The sequence below is a fragment of the Bos mutus genome, chromosome 2 (genome assembly GCF_027580195.1).
Source record: "Bos mutus isolate GX-2022 chromosome 2, NWIPB_WYAK_1.1, whole genome shotgun sequence".
Lineage (NCBI taxonomy): Eukaryota > Metazoa > Chordata > Mammalia > Artiodactyla > Bovidae > Bos > Bos mutus.
Window position 1 is genome coordinate 18,407,349 of NC_091618.1, and position 19,406 is coordinate 18,426,754.

Below are 19,406 nucleotides of genomic sequence, written 5' to 3' on the forward strand. Positions count from 1 at the left end.
AGTTCATCTGCCATTTTCTGATAGTGTTCTTTTCAGCTAAAATGTTTTTCCCATGGGTTAAGGAAGCTGCAACAGCAGATTTAAGAAAAAATTGTGCTCACTAATCTGAATTTAGACTTCTCCTTCTGAATAGGTATATGTGACTCCTAGTCACACAGTGAGAAATCATAAATGTTTGCAACATCCTTATTGCCTTCCCTTATTTTGGTCTTCCTTTTCAAATGTGGCATCTGCTGTTGGTTCGGGATTTCTTTGCACTGCTTTCTTCCCTGAAGCAAAAGAGTGACACTCCTCAAAGGAGTGTCATTTTGCTTAGTCCCCACGTCTAAGGCTGGTAGGTTATCTGACTGCACGTTTCCCCGTCGGTTTGTTTGTATGCCCGTCACTGGTGCAGGTTCTGACTGTGTGTTTTGTGGTCGGTTTACTGACATGCTGAGGGGACGCCAAGGCTCTTACAAAACATTGCTCTGCTGTATCTAGCTGCACATTTTTGAGAATTAGAAGTTGGTGGGAGATGGGTACCTTGCTATTCTGAAACTCAGGGATTCTCAGACTTAAGTGTGTGATCAGAATCAGGTAGAAGGCTTATTTAGATCTCAGATTTCTGGGCCCTACCTGCAGAGTTTCTGATTCAGCAAGTCTAAGGTGGGACCTGAAAACCTGCATTTCTAACAAGTTCCCAGGTGCTGATGCTGCTGGTCTGGGGACCATACTGTGTGTGATGAACACAGATACAAGTCCCCATGAGGGCAAATAGCTCAAGAGAATATATTGTGATCACTGGGTGGGTAGCAAGTTAAAATCAATTTTAACCAATAGTTTATAAAATAAATGAAAAGAAATGAAACATTTAAAGAATTTTCCTGTACTTTCAGTTCAGTTCAGTAGCTCAGTCATGTCTGACTCTTTGCAACCACATGGACTGCAGCATGCCAGGCCTCCCTGTCCATCATCAACTCCCAGAATTTACTCAAACTCATGTCCATTGAGTCAGTGATGCCATCCAACCATCTCATCCTCTGTTGTCCCTTCTCCTCCTGCCTTCAATCCTTCCCAGCATCAGGGTCTTTTCAAATGAGTCAGTTCTTCCCATCAGGTGGCCAAGCTGTTGGAGTTCCAGCTTCAGCATCAGTCCTTCCAAAGAATATTCAGGACTGATTTCCTTTAGGATGGACTGGTTGGATCTCCTTGCAGTCCAAGGGACTCTTTTAAGAGTCTTCTCCAACACCACAGTTCAAAAGCATCAATTCTTTGGCGCTCAGCTTTCTTCACAGTCCAACTCTCACATCCATACGTGACCACTGGAAAAACTGTAGCCTTGACTAGATGGACCTTTGTTGGCAAAGTAATGTCTCTGCTTTTTAACATGCTGTCTAGGTTGGTCATGACTTTAGCCTTTTAAAATTCCTCTTGGTTCACATACATACTTGTTCACATACATATTTGCATGAGAATAGTCATCTAGGTTTTATTTTCTCTCCGAAGTGCCTATTAGAACCTTGATCTTTGATTTTGCCCTGCCACCTATCTGTTGTCTGTGCTGGGCCCCACATCCAGCTTGGTGTGTTTGTTTTATACTGAAAACCTCTAGAACCTGAAGGTTTTATGCCTACCTTTTCTTGTCCAAATCTCCTTATCGTCACCTCAACTACAAACCAAGTTATTTTACGTGTATTTATAAACATCCTAGATGATCAATTGAAGTTATGAGATTATCCCATTAAAATACTTTACTTACTGTTCATAGTTAAATACACATACGACAATTATCTTTAAAATGAAGTTGAAGATACTCTCTTGTTGTTATACTTAATCTTGAACCCTGGAGCTTTGTCATGGTGTTACAAGCATTTGAATTTTTTTAAAAATAATTTTTATAGAGAATCACTAAGAAAAATAGACCGCTTTATCATGGATGGTTTTAACTGTAGCTACTGTATATTTGGGCTTCCCATGCAGCACTAGTGGTAAACAAGCTGCCTGCCAGTGTAGGCAACACAGGAGACCTGGATTCTATTTGGGTTGGGAAGATCCCCTGGAGAAGGGTATGGAAACCCACTCCAGTATTCTTGCCTGGAGAATCCCATGGACAGAGGAGCCTGGCAGGCTGCAGTCCATGGGGTGGCAAAGAGTTGGACACAACTGAGAGACTTAGCATGCACACACACACTGTATGCTTAGAGGATGTATCGATGCATTTGTAAACTATAAAAGAAATAGATGAATATTAAAATTTATTATTAAGGGAAACAGTATTTCTTCTTTAAAAATTTGCTTCCTTTCATGCATACATCTCCCTTTTGTAAAACATATCTTTACATCGCTCCCTTTTTGTTAAAATCCTTGGTGACATTTTTTTCATTTTAGCTGATATAGATCATAGGTAAAATCCACCCTCTAGTGGCCAAAAGCATCATGAAAAAAAAAAAAAAAAAGACTTTTATAAGACTGGACTAAAAAGTTAGGAAGAGATTGATTTTTTTTCATGTGACTAGTTTGTGACCTAATTCTGAAGGCAGATTCAAGAGGAAGCTTCTAGAAATGTTTAGATCCACATGGTTAAAATAATTCCCAAGATAACGGACAATTTTAAGATTCAAATGCCTTTAGATTTGCAAGTGCTTCTGTTTAAGTGTGTTCATTGCTGAGTTCTCTGGACTTCTGAGGCCCTTCATAAGTCCCAAGTCAGCTGTATCACCTAAAATACGTTCTTTCATTTGTTCTTAAATAGTTTTCAAAGGAGAATGCTAACTATTGATTTTTGTAAGGACTAACTCAGAGTAGTGGTTGTTTGCTTTTCTGTCATATACTTACCAATTATAACTTTTTAATAATTTTTATTGGAGTACAGTTGCTTTGCAATTATGTGTTAGTTTCTATTGTACAGCCAAGTGAATCAGTTATACTTATATTCCCTCTCTTTTGGATTTCTGTTCGATTTGGGTCACCGCATAGCGTTGAGTAGAGGTCCCTGGGCTGTACAATGGGTTCTCACTGTTGTCTGTTTTATACATAGCAGTGTGTATATGTCAATCCCAATCTCCCAATTCATCCCTTCCTCCCTTTCCCCCTTGGTATCCATATGTGATGGCTGATCCTTACGTCTTAAAAAGTCTCCTCTTCTAATAAGACTGAATTTCCCCTTCTATACACTATGATAATTGCCCCCACCTCCTTCGCTTCCACCTAAAAAGTACCTTTAATAAAGTCAGTCTTTTCCTAATATGACAAGTACCCTTGCTGTCCAGTCACGGTTGTCATTTCCCTTGGTTATTGGCCACCTGTCTTGGAGTTGTGATTCTACCCAGAAAATACCTATAAAGTATCTATCATATTATCCCTTTGCATTACACAAGTATTGGTAACATATTTCCATTATGGAAAATTAGAAAACATGAGCATGCATATCTGAAATATAAAAAGAATCCCCTCAGTTTCACTGCCTAACAAAACCCACTGTCAATTTGGGAATACATTTTTTATTGCATTTGTACAAATCAGGCATTTGTAAAGAAAAGAACCACTTTTTGTATTTCTGTGTCAAAGGTTATTTTGCTCGATGATGCCACTTTCCTGGCAAATTCAACTCACCCACTGTGACTCAGCACCTCCTGTCTTCACCCACCTGTGTGCTGAGGACATGAGATCAGACAGTTGTTAAAGGGAAAACACAGTTGGGATCAAAGATTGAGCAGAGTTTCAGAGTGTGACTGCCAAGCAGGACACTGGATCCAGCACAGAGGGTAATCTCAGGGGTGAGGCTGAAGAAAGGGAAAAGAGGAGGTCTTCTAAAAGCCAAATATAAACAAACTGGGTCTCATATGTGGGAAAATTCAGGCATTTGAGCTCCTGATTGGTGAAAACTGGGCTTCCCTGCTGACCTAGCTGGTAAAGAATCCGCCTGCAGTGTGGGAGACCTGGGTTCGATCCCTGGATTGGGAAGATCCCCTGGAGAAGGGAATGGCTTACCTTCTCCAGTATTCTGGCCAGGAGAACTCCATGGACTGTATAGTCCATGGGGTCACCAAGAGTCAGACACAACGGAGCAACTTTCACTTTGACTTTTGGTGGGAGCTGGGCTCATCAATCACGAGAGTGCAGGGCTGATGCTACTGGTGTTTTTCCAGGAAGTGGTCTTTGCCGCGCATGTGAAGCGGTGACTCGGGGTAATCAAGCTTATACTGACTAGGGTCCTTCACCTTCCCCCATCAATAGAAATTGACTAGAGGTCAGACAGGAAATTCATGCAAGTCTTAATTGGGGCCCCTGCTGTAGTTGGGGTAGCAAGAACAAACATCCCATCCCCTATCCCTACCCTGCTCCTGTTAATGGGGTTCTGTTGTATTTGAACATGCCTAGAATAGAAGTTGGTCCATAGAAAGCGACTCAATAACTGTCAGTCCCTCAATTCCTTCTTAAAGGTTTTGTAACATCTCTGGGTAAAACAAGCCAGCAATCTAGGCTCATCCTCAACCTCTCCCTCTTTCTCATTCTTCACATGATATTCATTACCAAATATTGTTGTTTTACTTTCAAAACTACATGTTTTCTTTCTTTCTTTTTTTGACTGTGCTGTGCCACTTGAGAGATCTTAGTTCCCCGACCAGGGATCAAACCTGTGTCCTCTGTGTTGGAAGCACAGAATCTTAACCACTGGACTACCAGAGTTAGAAAGTACTTGTTTTACTTTTTAAATGGCTCTTGACATTCATTCTCTAGCTGGTGCTGCCACCACCCTCATTCCAGCCATGTTTTTCTGGGGACTACAGAAATAACCTCTTACTTGGTTTCTCAACCTACATTCTTGCAGGTCTCTCCATTTTCCAAAAGGTGACTGGAGTAATCATTCTGAAATGCAAATCGGATTTTGTCATTTAACACCACTCAACCCAACACACACATACACATATATGCTCACTCACTCCCACTCACACACTTCATTAGAGGTCCTACCTGATCTGGAACCTGCCTGCCTCTTGTTTCTTCTCTGCCCTTTGCTCTTCAGTGGGTTTTTCCCATCTTCAGAAGGAGCCCCGAGCCATGCTCCCTGTACTATGGGACTTCCACACACACAGGTTGCCTCCTTGAATTTCTCATCACCCCTCCCACCTCACTGATGTGACACACCCCTGACCTCTCAGCCCGCTTTCTCTTCCTCAGAGGGCAGCCCCCTGGAGCTCAGCCAAGGTCAGCTCTGCTGTTCTTCTTCCTCCTGGCATCCTAAGCCCCTCACTGTTTACACTCACTCAATTATTTTACATGTATTCAGATTCCTGTTTGGTGTCTTTCCCCTTTAAATGACCCTGGTAGAGAGAGATTGTCTGTTTTCACCAAGTCACAGAGCCCTGGCACATAGTAGGCATTTAATAACTATTTCTTGAATTAAAGAATGAATTGATGGAGGAGACAAGAGCCTCAGAGAATCACTGACCTTCACCACATGCCTGCTAAAGGCAGAAGGCCTTTGCAGTGATGGAGAATATAGACTCACCACATGAACAGTCAGGAAATGACTTACAGCTCGCTTTTGATTATCCATTCTTTCAGAAGACGGGGAAGGAGGTGGAAATTTGTAGATGGCTCAATAACATAAATACTAGGGAGGCTGGTGAATCTTAACACTTCAACTTAGCCTCTATTGTCCTTTCCAATTGAATGTTTGTATCAGTAAGAACCACAACGATGGAAATATTGACTGATCTGCATCTTTTCACATCAATTTTCTGTCTGGCCCAGGAGCCCCTAGCAATGAAAGGGTAAGAAATTAAGGTGTATAAGAAAGAAGCAACATCAGCACCACTGATCTCCACAGCCAACTAATGCTCTGTATTTACTTATTCAGCTTCCTGCATGTTCACTGATATTTTCTTGTGTGTGTGTGTGTGTGTGTGTGTGTACCAGGAGCATAATTACTCCATGGAGATCTGTAAAATAGCAATACCGCAGGTCTGTTTAGATTCAGAACAGAGCATTTCACCTTTTGATAGGATTAGTGCAAGCAGAGAGTCTTGCCTATGTTTTTCTGTTTTCAAGATTCCTACTGTGAATATACCAGCAAAGAGAGAGAGAATCACACACACACATACACATGGGCACACACGCAGTTTCCCTTGAAACAAAGTTCTCAGTGAAGTGAATGCATTGCCTGACCCAACGCAGTGCCGAGGGGCTGACTCTATGACAATGAATGAGTTTAGCCACAATTTGAAAGCTCACAGACAGTCATCTTAAAAGAATAGGATTATTGTTTTCTTTGCCCACATCTTTAACTACTGTGGGTGAGATGTTTGGAAATTTGATCTCCTGGGGACTGGCCTAGACTTGAATCAGGGGGCGTTGGGTTTTCACATTTTCTCTGTTCCATCTGAAATGCAGAGGAGACAGCCTTTGAATCCAACACGACACCCCTAAAGAGAGGAATCTCTCCCTGTCTCTCTGCTCACTTTGGCCTGCTGTTGCTAAGTCGCTTCAGTCATGTCTGACTCTGTGCAACCCCATAGACGGCAGCCCACCAGGCTCCCCCGTCCCTCGGATTCTCCAGGCAAGAACACTGGAGTGGGTTGCCATTTCCTTCTCCAATGCATGAAAGTGAAAAGTGAAAGGGAAGTCGCTCAGGTCTGAGCTGAAAGCAAAACAAAAAAATCAAACAAAAACCCCCCAGACACTTCAAATTCACTCTGACCTTGAGCTTGGCCTGAACCAGCGGGGACCAGGGATGCTAGGGGGTGAAGGGATCAGACTGGCATCTCTTAAGCCTCCTGTGTTGGCAGACAGGTTCTTTACCACTAGCGTCACCTGGAAAGCCCCTGTTGTTGTTCCTTTTCCCATATAATTTTTTTAAGTTGATATGTTATATTTTTGTTTTTATTCAGTTCAAGCCATTTTATTTCATTTTCTTTCTTTCTTTCTTTTTTTTTTTTTTTTTTTTTGCTGTGTGGCATGTGGGATCTTAGTTCCCTGACCAGGGATCTGACCTGAATCCCCAGCAGTGAAATTTGTGGAGACTTAACCACTGGACCGCCAGGGAAGTCCTTGTACTAGACCACCAGGGAGGTCCTCGCCCGAGAGCTTTGAAGGTCCAGTTAGCCTTCTTTTTTCCTGAGGCAGCAGGGGGCACAGATAGCTCTCCAGGGATGATATAAAGGGAGGAGTGGTTGCAACTTGTTACACAAAGTGTGAAACCATCTGGTTACAACTGGACTCAAATAGTCTCGGATTTTTCCAAGTGGGATGTCCTGGGCACTGGGGGTGGGAGGCAAAGAGCTCTAGAGGAAATGCAGTGTGGGACCAGGAGCCTGTCCCCTGCTGGTAGGAAGATTCTGTTTTGGGATGGTGAGGAGAGAGAAGACAAAAAAAGTGGCAGAGGGCTTTCAGTGGGGAGAGTGGGAAGCAAGCACCTCTTAAAAACCTGGAGGCAGCCATCGTGTCTGTACAGTTCAGACCTGGGGGGTGGAATCTGGTTCACTGTGCCTTCGCTGAGTCAGTTGATCCTGGTGGACCTCGGTCTTCTCAGGAAGACACAGAGGAGTCCCACCCCACCAGCAGAACATTTGACAGCCTAATAATCACCAGGCGGGGATCCCCATCGTCTCTCCTCTCTTTATCCCATCGGGTCTAGCATGTTTCCAGCCCAGTGAACGGAGTGCCTGTTCGCGTCACGCTTCACAGAGTCACCCCACCGACTGGTATGACCTTAGATCCACGATTGCAAGCTGACCACGTGATTCTGCCTCCCACTCTTTTTTCTTGATGAATTCACTCTTACTCTGCCCAACCAGAGTTTCAAACCTGCACATCTTTAAAACTCCTTAAGTTGCAGTCATGTTATAAAGAAGATCTAGGACAGTGGTTCTCCAAAGGGGTTTTTTTGTTCTCTGGGAGACAGACGGCAGTATCTGGAGATGTTTGTTGTTTGTCACAAGGAGGGAGAGAAGGGTGATGCTGCGGGAATCTGGTGGGAGAATTCTGAGGCCAGAGAGGCTGCTCAGCATTGTATGGAGCTCCCAATAGTAGTGACCTCGTCCAAAATGTCGATAGTGTCACAGTTAAGAAATCCTGATTCTGGGTGTCATAGACTGAAGTGTCCCCTCCCTCTTTTGTAAGTGGAAACCCTAGTCCCCCAGTATAACTGTGTTCAGAGACAGGGCCTTTAAAGAGGTAATTAAGGTTCTATGAGGTTATCAGAACAGGGCTCCAATCCGCTATGACTGGTGTCATCTGACCATATAAGATGGGGACGAGACATGGAGAGGTGTGGCCATGGAGGAAAGGTCACTCGAGGACACAGTGAGAAAGCAGTGTCTGCAAGGCAAGGAGAGCGGCCTCAGGAGACACCAAACTTGCTGACACCTTGATCTAGGACTTCCTGCCTCCAGCACTCTGAGAGAAGACATTTCTGTTGTTTAAGTCACCCAGTCTGTGTTCTTGTACTATGGCTGCCTATACACTGTAATTTACTTTTTGCAACAACCTAGGAAAGTAGGCGGATCACATAGCATTGAGCAGGTGGCCTTAGAGTGAGTTTCTGTACCTCTCTGACTCTTCATCCCTCATCTTTCAGCTGGGACTCGTCATGCTCATCATTTGGGATGTCATGAGGTTTAAACAGTTAACACAGGTAAAGGGTCAGTAAGGAAGCAGAGGCCACTCATGTGCTACTGGACAAAAACCCCTTGTGGGTGGAGACCTTGCCATTTAGTTGTGTGGTGACAGCATCTGGAAGTTTCTGGCATATCACAGGCATATCTTAGATGTGTGTTGATTTTTTTAATTTATTTATTTTTTTTTTTTATTTTATTTTTTTTTAATTTTTAATTTTTTATTAATATTTTTTAAATTTTATTTTATTTTTAAACTTTACATAATTGTATTAGTTTTGCCAAATATCAAAATGAATCCACCACAGGTATACATGTGTTCCCCATCCTGAATCCTCCTCCCTCCTCCCTCCCCATACCATCCCTCTGGGTCATCCCAGTGCACTAGCCCCAAGCATCCAGTATCATGCATCGAACCTGGACTGGCATCTCGTTTCATACATGATATTTTACATGTTTCAATGCCATTCTCCCAAATCTTCCCACCCTCTCCCTCTCCCACAGAGTCCATAAGACTGTTCTATACATCAGTGTCTCTTTTGCTGTCTCCTACACAGGGTTATTGTTACCCTCTTTCTAAATTCCATATATATGCGTTAGTATACTGTATTGGTGTTTTTCCTTCTGGCTTACTTCACTCTGTATAATAGACTCCAGTTTCATCCACCTCATTAGAACTGATTCAAATGTATTCTTTTTAATGGCTGAGTAATACTCCATTGTGTATATGTACCATAGCTTTCTTATCCATTCATCTGCTGATGGACATCTAGGTTGCTTCCATGTCCTGGCTATTATAAACAGTGCTGTGATTTTTTTTTAATTGGGTATAATTGCTTTACAATATTGTATTGGTTTCCATGGTACAATGAAGTGAATCAGCTATTGTTATTCAGTCGCTAAGTCTCATCTGGCTGTACATTTCCATGGACTTAGTACACCAGGCTCCTTTGTCTTTTGGTATCTCCTGGAGTTTGCTCAAACTCCTGTCCATTGAGTCAGTGATGCTACCTAATCCTCTCATCCTTTTGCCATCCTCTTCTTCTGCCCTCAATCTTTCCCAGCATCAGGGTCTTTTCCAGTAAGTTGGCTCTTCACATCAGGTGGCCAAAGTATTGGAGCTTCAGCTTCAGCATCAGTCCTTCTGATGACTATTCAGGATTGATTTCCTTTAGAATTGACTGGTTTGATCTCCTTGCAGTCCAAAGGACTGTTAAGAGTCTTCTTCACAGTTTGAAAGCATCAGTTTTTAGGCATTCAGCCTTCTTTATGGTCCAACTCTCACATCCGTACATGACTCCTGGAAAAACCATTATCAGCTACATGTATGCATACATCTCCTCCCTATTGAACCTCCCTTCCACCACCCCCATCCCACTCATCTAGGTGATCACAGAGTGCTGTGCTATACAGCAAGTTCCCACTAGCTGTCTCTTTTACACATGGTAATGTGTGTATGTCAATCCTTATGTTGATTTAATCAATGGCATTTTAGGTCCCCATTTAAAAGCTGTTTTTTAAGCTTTCTTTCTGTACCAGATCCTGCAGGCATAGCTGTGAACTCTGCCATCACAGCCTCTACCTTCAAACTTATATTCCAGTGGAGGAAGAGAAATAGCAATTGATAAAAACAAGGTTAATACGATTTCAGATAACTGGAAGTATTCTGATGGATATCAGTTGAGTGTTGTAATGAGGAATTGGCGGGGGACGCTGCTTTGGATAGTGTTTTGAAAAATTATCCAAAGAAGCGATTTTTACTCTGTTTTTTTTTTTTGTTTGCTGATATAGGTGTGTTTTATTGGTGACATAAATTCTTTAAGAGATATTGCTCTTATGAAGTGATATTCCAAAATGGGGAATAACTGTTAGTACAATCTTCTCTTGATTTATCTACTGTATCTATCTGTCTATATATATGTACACACACACACACACACACATATATATATACTGGTATAATACATTCCAGGAAAACTCAGTATCTCTTAAAAAACCATTGTACATGTAAAGCAGTCAGATTCTAGGCCTTTAAAGCTGTAAACAGGGTTTTCACCTCTGGGAATGTCCAGTGGGATGGTCTAAAGTTGTGAAGGGTGCCAGACCACCACTGGCTGTGCAGGAGAATCCCAGATATTTCAAGGTGTTTAGTCAAATTCTTATCAGTGGCTCAGATGGTAAAAAAAAAAAAAAAATCTGCCTGCAGTGTGGGAGACCCAGGTTCAATCCCTGGAGAAGGGAATGACAACCAACTTCAGTATTCTTGCCAGGAGAACTCCATGGACAGAGGAGCCTGGTAGGCTAGAGTCCATGGGGTCACAAAGAGTCAGACATGACTGAGTGACTAAAACTTTCATGTTCACTTTTGATCAAATTCTAGTAAAACCCTACAGTCATTGTGATAAACAGTACCTCCCACTCCCCAATTTCCAAAATAGCTTCTAAAAGGCAATATGGCCCCCGTTGTGAGCCAGAGTTTTGAGGGTCTGCAGTGGCCTCCTGATCTCCTAGCCAGTTGTTATTCTTGCTCTTGGGGTCTTTGACATTGTTAACCAACCCTCCCTGGCTCCCAATTCTCTCTTGGCTTCCATGCCCACACCCCTTGGGGTTTTCCCCTCTTCTTCCCCCATCTCTTCTCATCTCTCTTTAGCTTCTTGCTCTCCACCTGCCCATCCATGTAGATACAACTTGATCTCTTCTTTTTTCCTCTTCATGTTCTTCTTTGATGAAAACTTGAACACATCTTCCTGGCATCTTGCACCCAAAGTGCTGTTCTTATGCTTTTTTTGGCTGATTTCCCCAACTGCCACGTGGACCTGGTTAAGTGAGCTCTGAGTTAAACATGTCCAGAATTCAACTGGTCAACTTCCTCTAAAACTTCTTATTGCTTTTGTCATAACTGTTGCGTTCAGAGCAACATCATCCACTCACACATCCTAGACATGGCAGCTGTCTTAACCTCTCTTTGTCACTCCCACATCCAGTTGGTTAATCTGTTTTCTCAAGTCTCAGGGAGTGATTGGAACTGAATATTCTGGATCAAGTCCTGCAAAGATCAGATCACTGGGGATGAAAAACAGTGCCCCTTAAGAGGCTACTCTTATCCCACCCTTCTGATCTTCAATTTTATTTTATTTTAAATTCTGCACTAACCTAATTGTTCTAGACCTTGGGCATACTGCCCTGAGCTAATTTGTTTGCCCGAATTAATTACCAGCAGAGGGTGGCAGTCTCATTTTCATAGAATCCTTCTGTTTTGGAAGAGATGCCTTTTTCTTCAAACAGTCCGATTTAGGTACTTTGACAGTGCAAAGGGTGTCTTGACATTTCCATAAAGACTTTTAAATGTTACCTTCTCTAAAGAAACAGTTTTAGAATGTGAAATCTTTATTTTTTTTTTCCCCCAAGGAAGAAAAACATCACCAGCTTAATTATCTCTGTAAAATAACTTCCTCATTTGCTCTTCATGTTGCTAGTGGAAAAAGATGATGATACTGTTTTCAAAAACAAAAACAATTCTGGAGGATTTCAAGAAATTTTCTTTTGATTTTCACCTGTATAAATAATACCACAATTCAGAGGTCAAAGATGCTTGTAGGATTATGTGTTATCCTTGCAAGTTGATTTTTGAAAGATCTGCTGGAAGGGCAAATATGAGCAGAAAGATGCTGCTGGTGGTCGTTACTCCACACTGAGAAGAAGGCAAAAGAGACAACTCTTTAGATGTGTAAGTTCTAAAAACTGTGATAAAAAATCAGATACTATGACATCTATCCTATTAAACAGAACTTTAAGTGCCCAGTGCAGTATTGTTACCTACATACTCATTGTATAGCAGAGTTCTGGAACATTTTCATTTTGCATAACTGAAACTCTATATCCTTTCCGCTGCAACTCCCTGTTTCCCCTCTCCTCCACCCCAGCAACTATCATTCTCTTCTACCCCTTTGAGTCTGACTACTTTAGATTCCACATTTGAGTGGAATCATGAAGGGTTTTTCCTTCTGTGACTGGTTTATTCTACTTAGCACATGGCCTCATGGTTCATCCATGTTGTAACATATGACAGGATTTCCTTCTTTTTCAAGACTGGATAGTATTTCGCTGTATGTATATATGGGGTCACATTTCCTGTAACCATTCACCTGTTGATGCACATTTAGGTTGTTTCTGCCTCTCGGCTATCGTGAAGCATGCCACACTGAACATGGCAATGCAAATGTATCTGCAAGATCTTATTTTCAACTCTTCTGAATAAATAACTAGAAGTGAAGTTATAGATATATGGTAATTCTATTTTTCATCTTTGAGGAATCTCTGTATTTTTTGTTTTATATAGCAACTGCAGTCTTTTACATTCCCACTAACAGTGTATGAGAGTTCTCATTTTTCCGCATCCTTGACAACACTTGTTATTTTCTGTTTTGCTTTGTTTTCTCATGGCCAGCTTAACTGGGATGAGGTGATACTTCTTTTGATTTTCACTTCCCCGATGATTAGTGATGTTGAACACTTTTTTGTATACCTGTTGGCCATGTATCTTACACAGTTCACCAAAAACAACACAAACTGAATTAAAGACTTAAACCTAAGAACCCGAAACTATAAAACTCCTGAAAGAAAACTTAGGGGAAAACCTTCATAAAATTGATCTTGGCATTGATTTTTGGATATGAGACCAAAAGTACAGGCACCAAAAGCAAACATAAAGTAGGACTGTATCAAACTGAATGCTTCTATTCAGCAAAGGGAGTCAACAGAGTCAACAGAGTCAAAGGCAGACTTCAGAGTGGGAGAAACTGTTTGCACAGTCTATCTTTAATAAATTGTTAAACTTTTTACAAAACTCTTGTAAAAAGAAAGATTTTCTGTTGAATGTAGATCAGAAATCTAAATTCATGACTTGTGCTATAAGCGATCAGAGACTAAAGATTTTGGACTTTCCAAGCCACATGGAGCTACTCAATCTATCATTGTATGAAATCAGCCATAGACAATATGTATGTGGATGGGTGTGACTGTGTCTCAGTAAAACATCATTTATAAAAACAGGGATGAATTTGGCCTGTGGACCACAATTTGCTGATCCTTAATCTAGAGCTGGGTTTCTGCGTCTGTCTCTTTCACTGTTAGGCTGGGTGGGTTTTTGTTGGGGGCTGTTCTGTGCATTATAGGATGGTTTGCAGGATCCTTAGACCAGAAGCCAGAAGTAATCCCCTCCTATCCACCCTTGTTGTGACAACTCAAAATATCTCCAAACATTGCCAGATATCTTCTGAGGGGAAAAATTGCTGTTGGTTGAGAAACTCTGATCTAGATGATTAAAATGATCTGATAAAGGGTAATAAGAAATATTTCTGTAAAGCTGCAAGAAGCCTGGAGAGATAGAAGAATGGAAATCCATAGGGTATTTGTCTCAGGGAGGTCAAGGTCCCCTTAAAGGAGCCACTATCACTGTCGAAAGATGGAAAAGAATTCAAAAAGGTCTGAAATGGCAACTTACTTGAAAGTTCAGTTCAGTTGCTCAGTTGTGTCTGACTCTTTGCGACCCCATGAATCCCAGCATGCCAGGCCTCCCTGTCCATCACCAACTCCCGGAATTCACTCAAACTCACGTCCATCGAGTCGGTGATGCCATCCAGCCATCTCATCCTCTGTTGTCCCCTTTTCCTCCTGGCCCCAATCCCTCCCAGCATCAGAGTCTTTTCCAATGAGTCAACTCTTCGCATCAGGTGGCCAAAGTACTGGAGTTTCAGCTTTAGCATCATTCCTTCCAAAGAACACCCAGGACTGATCTCCTTTAGAATGGACTGGCTGGATCTCCTTGCAGTCCAAGGGACTCTCAAGAGTCTTCTCCAACACCACAGTTCAAAAGCATCAATTCTTTGGTGCTCAGCTTTCTTCACAGACCAACTCTCATATCCATACATGACCACTGGAAAAACCATAGCCTTGACTAGACGGATCTTTGTTGGCAAAGTAATGTCTCTGCTTTTCAATATGCTATCTAGGTTGGTCATAACTTTTCTTCCAAGGAGTAAGCGTCTTTTAATTTCATGGCCGCAATCACCATCTGCAGTGATTTAGGAGCCCAGAAAAATAAAGTCTGACACTGTTTCCCCATCTATTTCCCATAAAATGATGGGACCAGATGCCATGATCTTCGTTTTCTGAATGTTGAGCTTTAAGCTAACTTTTTCACTCTCCTCTTTCACTTTCATCAAGAGGCTTTTTAGTTCCTCTTCACTTTCTGCCATAGGGGTGGTGTCATCTGCATATCTGAGGTTCTTGATATTTCTCCTGGCAATCTTGATTCCAGCTTGTGCTTCCTCCAGCCCAGCGTTTCTCGTGATGTACTCTGCATATAAGTTAAATAAGCAGGGTGACAATATATAGCCTTGACATACTCCTTTTCCTATTTGGAACCAGTCTGTTGTTCCATGTCCAGTTCTAATTATTGCTTCCTGACCTGCATATAGGTTTCTCTAGAGGCAGGTCAGGTGGTCTGGTATTCCCATCTCTTTCAGAATTTTCCACAGTTTATTGTGATCCATACAGTCAAAGGCTTTGGCATAGTCAATAAAGCAGAAATAGATGTTTTTCTGGAACTCTCTTGCTTTTTTGATGATCCAGCGGATGTTGGCAATTTGATCTCTGGTTCCTCTGCCTCTTCTAAAACCAGCTTGAACATCTGGAAGTTCATGGTTCACACATTGTTGAAGCCTGGCTTGGAGAGTTTTGAGCATTACTTTACTAGCGTGTGAGATGAGTGCAATTGTGCAGTAGTTTGAGCATTCTTTGGCATTGCCTTTCTTTGGGATTGGAATGAAAACTGACCTTTTCCAGTCCTGTGGCCACTGCTGAGTTTTCCAAATTTGCTGGCATATTGAGTGCAGCACTTTCACAACATCATTTTTCAGAATTTGAAATAGCTCAACTGGAATTCCATCACCTCCACTAGCTTTGTTCATAGTGATGCTTTCTAAGGCCCACTTGACTTCACATTCTAGGATGTCTGGCTCTAGGTGAGTGATCACACCATCGTGATTATCTGGGTCGTGAAGCTCTTTTTTGTACAGTTCTTCTGTGTATTCTTGCCACCTCTTCTTAATATCTTCTGCTTCTGTTAGGTCCATACCATTTCTGTTCTTTATTGAGCCCATCTTTGCATGAAATGTTCCCTTGGTATCTCTAATTTTCTTGAAGAGATCTCTAGTCTTTCCCATTCTGTTGTTTTCCTCTATTTCTTTGCACTGATCACTGAGGAAGGCTTTCTTATCTCTTCTTGCTATTCTTTGGAAGTCTGCATTCAGATGCTTATATCTTTCCCTTTCTCCTTTGCTTTTCGCTTCTCTTCTTTTCACAGCTATTTGTAAGGCCTCCCCAGACAGCCATTTTGCTTTTTTTCATTTCTTTTCCATGAGGATGGTCTTGATCCCTGTCCCCTGTACAATGTCACAAAAAGTGCTCCATAAATAATGCAAATGTCAGCTTAACCTACTTTAGTGATAGGCACCAAAAACAGAACAATTCAACACATTCGCCTGTGCTAACGGGATAGTCTGAGCTCCAGGGCTGGCTCTGAGCTGCTGGAAACGAGCTGGAGGTTCCAGTGCCCACTTGAGCAAGCGTTTATTTTTTCTGCTTATCTGAATTCAGAACCAACACAGGCAGAGTGATTTCTGAAAGTGCTCACATGTTTCTCTTTGTTTAGACAGGGCCAGACAAAAAATGGCCTGGTTTCACTGCACATTGGCAAGAACACATGTTTTTAAAAGTTAAAAACAGCCTAACACTCGTGAGTGAATCTCAAAGAATGTTGTCTTCTTGTCCGTTAGAATAAACACCTGTTTTGCAAAAAAAGAGAGTAAGAGCCATCTTTCTTGAGAAATTGTTGTTTTCTTTTTCTTCGTTGCTGTTATTCTATTTTTAACAGTTAAAAACTTTAAGCACAGAGTCCCATATTATAATTTAGATATTTGTCACTTTAAATAAACAAAAAATCACCCCACATTTCATCAGGAAGTTCAGTTAAGCCCTTGTTAGCTGAGCTTCGTTCTTGACTTGAAAAACAAAGGAAATTATGGATCCTTTTCTTCTGGAATAAAACTCTCTCTAGCTAGGTCTATTTTTCTAATTGATTGGAGGAAATATGGAGTCCACATCCTTGAAAGGAGCTGTTTGGCTGTTAAGTCCTGTACCTAGTGCTACCTCCTGCGTGATCACAGCAGATGCATTCCATAGCCTATGTCTCCTGGTCACAGTACCAGTGGACGTGACATAATGGGGTCATTTGTGGATCATGGCAGTGGTTGGGCTCATGACAAAAAGTGGTAAGAACAGATTCTTCATAACCTTTCTGGAAATCTATATTTCAGTGTATCCCGAGAGACCCAGCTCCTTCAGTCCCATCTATTTGTGCCTGACTTTCCCTTGAACACCCACTGCCTTCCTGGCAGGCTGACCCAGCGTGCGTTTAGATGGTCTGGTTTGACCTCAGATCTTTCCTTCCGTCCCTCAGGCTATCATGGCCTCTACTGTGAGGAGGAGTACGACGAGTGTGTCTCCGCCCCGTGCCTGAACGCTGCCACCTGCAGGGACCTCGTCAATGGCTACGAGTGCGTGTGCCTGGCAGAGTACAAAGGTGAGCATTGCGGGGTGGATGTGTGCCAGCGTGGCTCTCCGTGACGTCATGGATTTCTCCACGCATGCGTGTAGCCCTCTGACTGGAGCGTGAAACTGTTTAGAATAAGAATCAAATGCTGGCAGTGGAACGATTTATGGGGGCCAAGGAGAGCAGTGTGCACATCCCTGATTTCCTCTTGGTAAACTGAAGCATCTTTCTCCTGTCCTTTTCTTCTTCTCATCCTTCTTCTCTTCTGCTCTCTTATGTAAAAAACTGAGGATAAAAAGGAATGTGAAATGGACTCTCAGGCTCAGGTCAGAGGATGCAGCTGTGGCACTGGGGGAGGAGAGCATCTGCTCTGAAGTGCTCTCTGGGCAAGGAGACGGTGCTGTGCTTTTCAGTGGGAGGAGGCGGGTGGAGTCTCACACGTTGGCAGAAAAAATTCATTCTCGTTAAATGAGTCGTTAAAGGGGAGGCAAGTGTTAGTTCATTTGAGTGAATTTGTGTCAAAGTCACTCTGGAAAAATGGCGGATGTTGATGAAGAGTTTATAACGTTCTCAGGTGGTGGTGGTGGTGAAGACTCCTCCTGTTTGTGTCAAGAGAACAGCTCATCCCTGGAGAAACCCCTGGACAGGTTCCATCCTGGGCCTCCATAATTTTTGCCATGGACAGAGGGGGCCTGGAGAAGGACCATGGCAACCCACTGGACCAGTATTCTTGCACTATTTTTTTAATAGCAAAAACCCTGTTCTGCTTCCTGGACAGAAGAGCCTGGCAGGTTACAGTGGTCCATGGGATTGCAAAGAGTTAGATACGACTGTTCTAAGTCCTTACATGGGTAAACTCATAAAAAAGACCTGAGAGTAACTCAAGAGGACGTAGTGTCAGCCTTCAGAAGCCCCTCCATCTGCCTCCCTTGTGGGCTCACTGGTGTGGCTTCATTGGAGCCTCAGCACCCTCAGCCAGCACTGTGTCAGGGGCCTGGTCATCAGCTGCTCTGCATGTGTTTCTCTAAGTCATGACTTCAGCGCTGGTGTAGACTTTTGTAATACCTTTGAGGGCTCTATTTAAATCCATTTCACGTAACCTTTTGCCCACACCACAGCCTGCTTGATACCATTGATCTGCTAGTGACCTTGCTTTGTAGCTGATGTTGCTTCTCTTTGGATGGACCCACATTTATTTAGAGGTCTTTCTGATGAGCCTTGAAGGTTTGTGGGGCACATAGATGAACCTGATCTAGCCCCTGGGTGGAAGGGCTGAAGATGGACCCCATCTTTTCTGTATGTTCAGCAGATCTGATGTTTTTTGTGGAGTATGATGCCCACTTAGAGCTGAACTCTGCCAACTCCCATGAGGACAGGTGTTCTGGCTTCATCTACATGGATAGGTGTTCTGGCTTCATTCATATGGATTTAAGTTCTAGGTGGATCTCAGTATCAGGAAATAAGACATCCTCTCAAGTCTGGAAAGAATAAAAGAGCAATGAACTTGGAGACCTAGGTAGCTCGACCTCACTGTGCCGTTGGCATACAGATAACCCTGGATAAACCTCTTCAACTGACTTGAGATTGAGAGATTTTGAGATTCTTCATGACAACATTAGTAGTGGTAGATGTGCTTCAAAAATTTAAATCCCAGAATTCTTTAGTTTATGATAGAATTTTATAGAGTAAGTTTCATCTTTATAAATGACAAAATTATTAATGGGGTGTACTCCAAATTTGCTTCTTGTGTTCCTGGCTTGGAAGCAGTGCTCATGATATCATGACCAAGAAATAAAAAGTAAAATTGTGTATGATGACCTGCTAGTGACTTCACAAATTCATGGACTGTGAGCCTGGCTTTTTTAATTTTTTTAATCCATTTTTCTCAATGGGTGTTCCCAAATTTTGCTGCTTGTCTCAAGCCTTATATTAAATCACTCATTCACCTTCATGGAATGAAAAAGAGCTTATCATTTAGAGACATTTTTAAATTTCCCTAGTTTTCCACATCCTACAGCAGTGGTTCTCAAACTTGAGCATGTGTTAGAATCTGCTGGTGAACTTCCTAAAACTTAGTCTGCTGGGCCCCAACCCTTGAGTTCCTGATTCAATATATCTGGGGTTACAGTGAAGATGTGAAGATTGCTCAGTCGTGTCCGACTCTTTGTGACCCCATGGACTGTAGCCTACCAGGC

The 19,406-nt window shown here is 42.3% G+C and overlaps 1 protein-coding gene across 1 annotated transcript in view; it reads left to right on the forward strand.

Annotated features, from left to right (window-relative positions):
• Positions 1-19,406, forward strand: part of DNER (delta/notch like EGF repeat containing) — a 390,856-nt gene that overhangs the window by 319,831 nt on the left and 51,619 nt on the right. Inside the window, exon 9 of the mRNA XM_070379858.1 lies at positions 17,119-17,241. Coding sequence (XP_070235959.1) covers positions 17,119-17,241 — 123 coding nt within the window. The remainder of the gene's footprint in view (positions 1-17,118; positions 17,242-19,406) is intronic.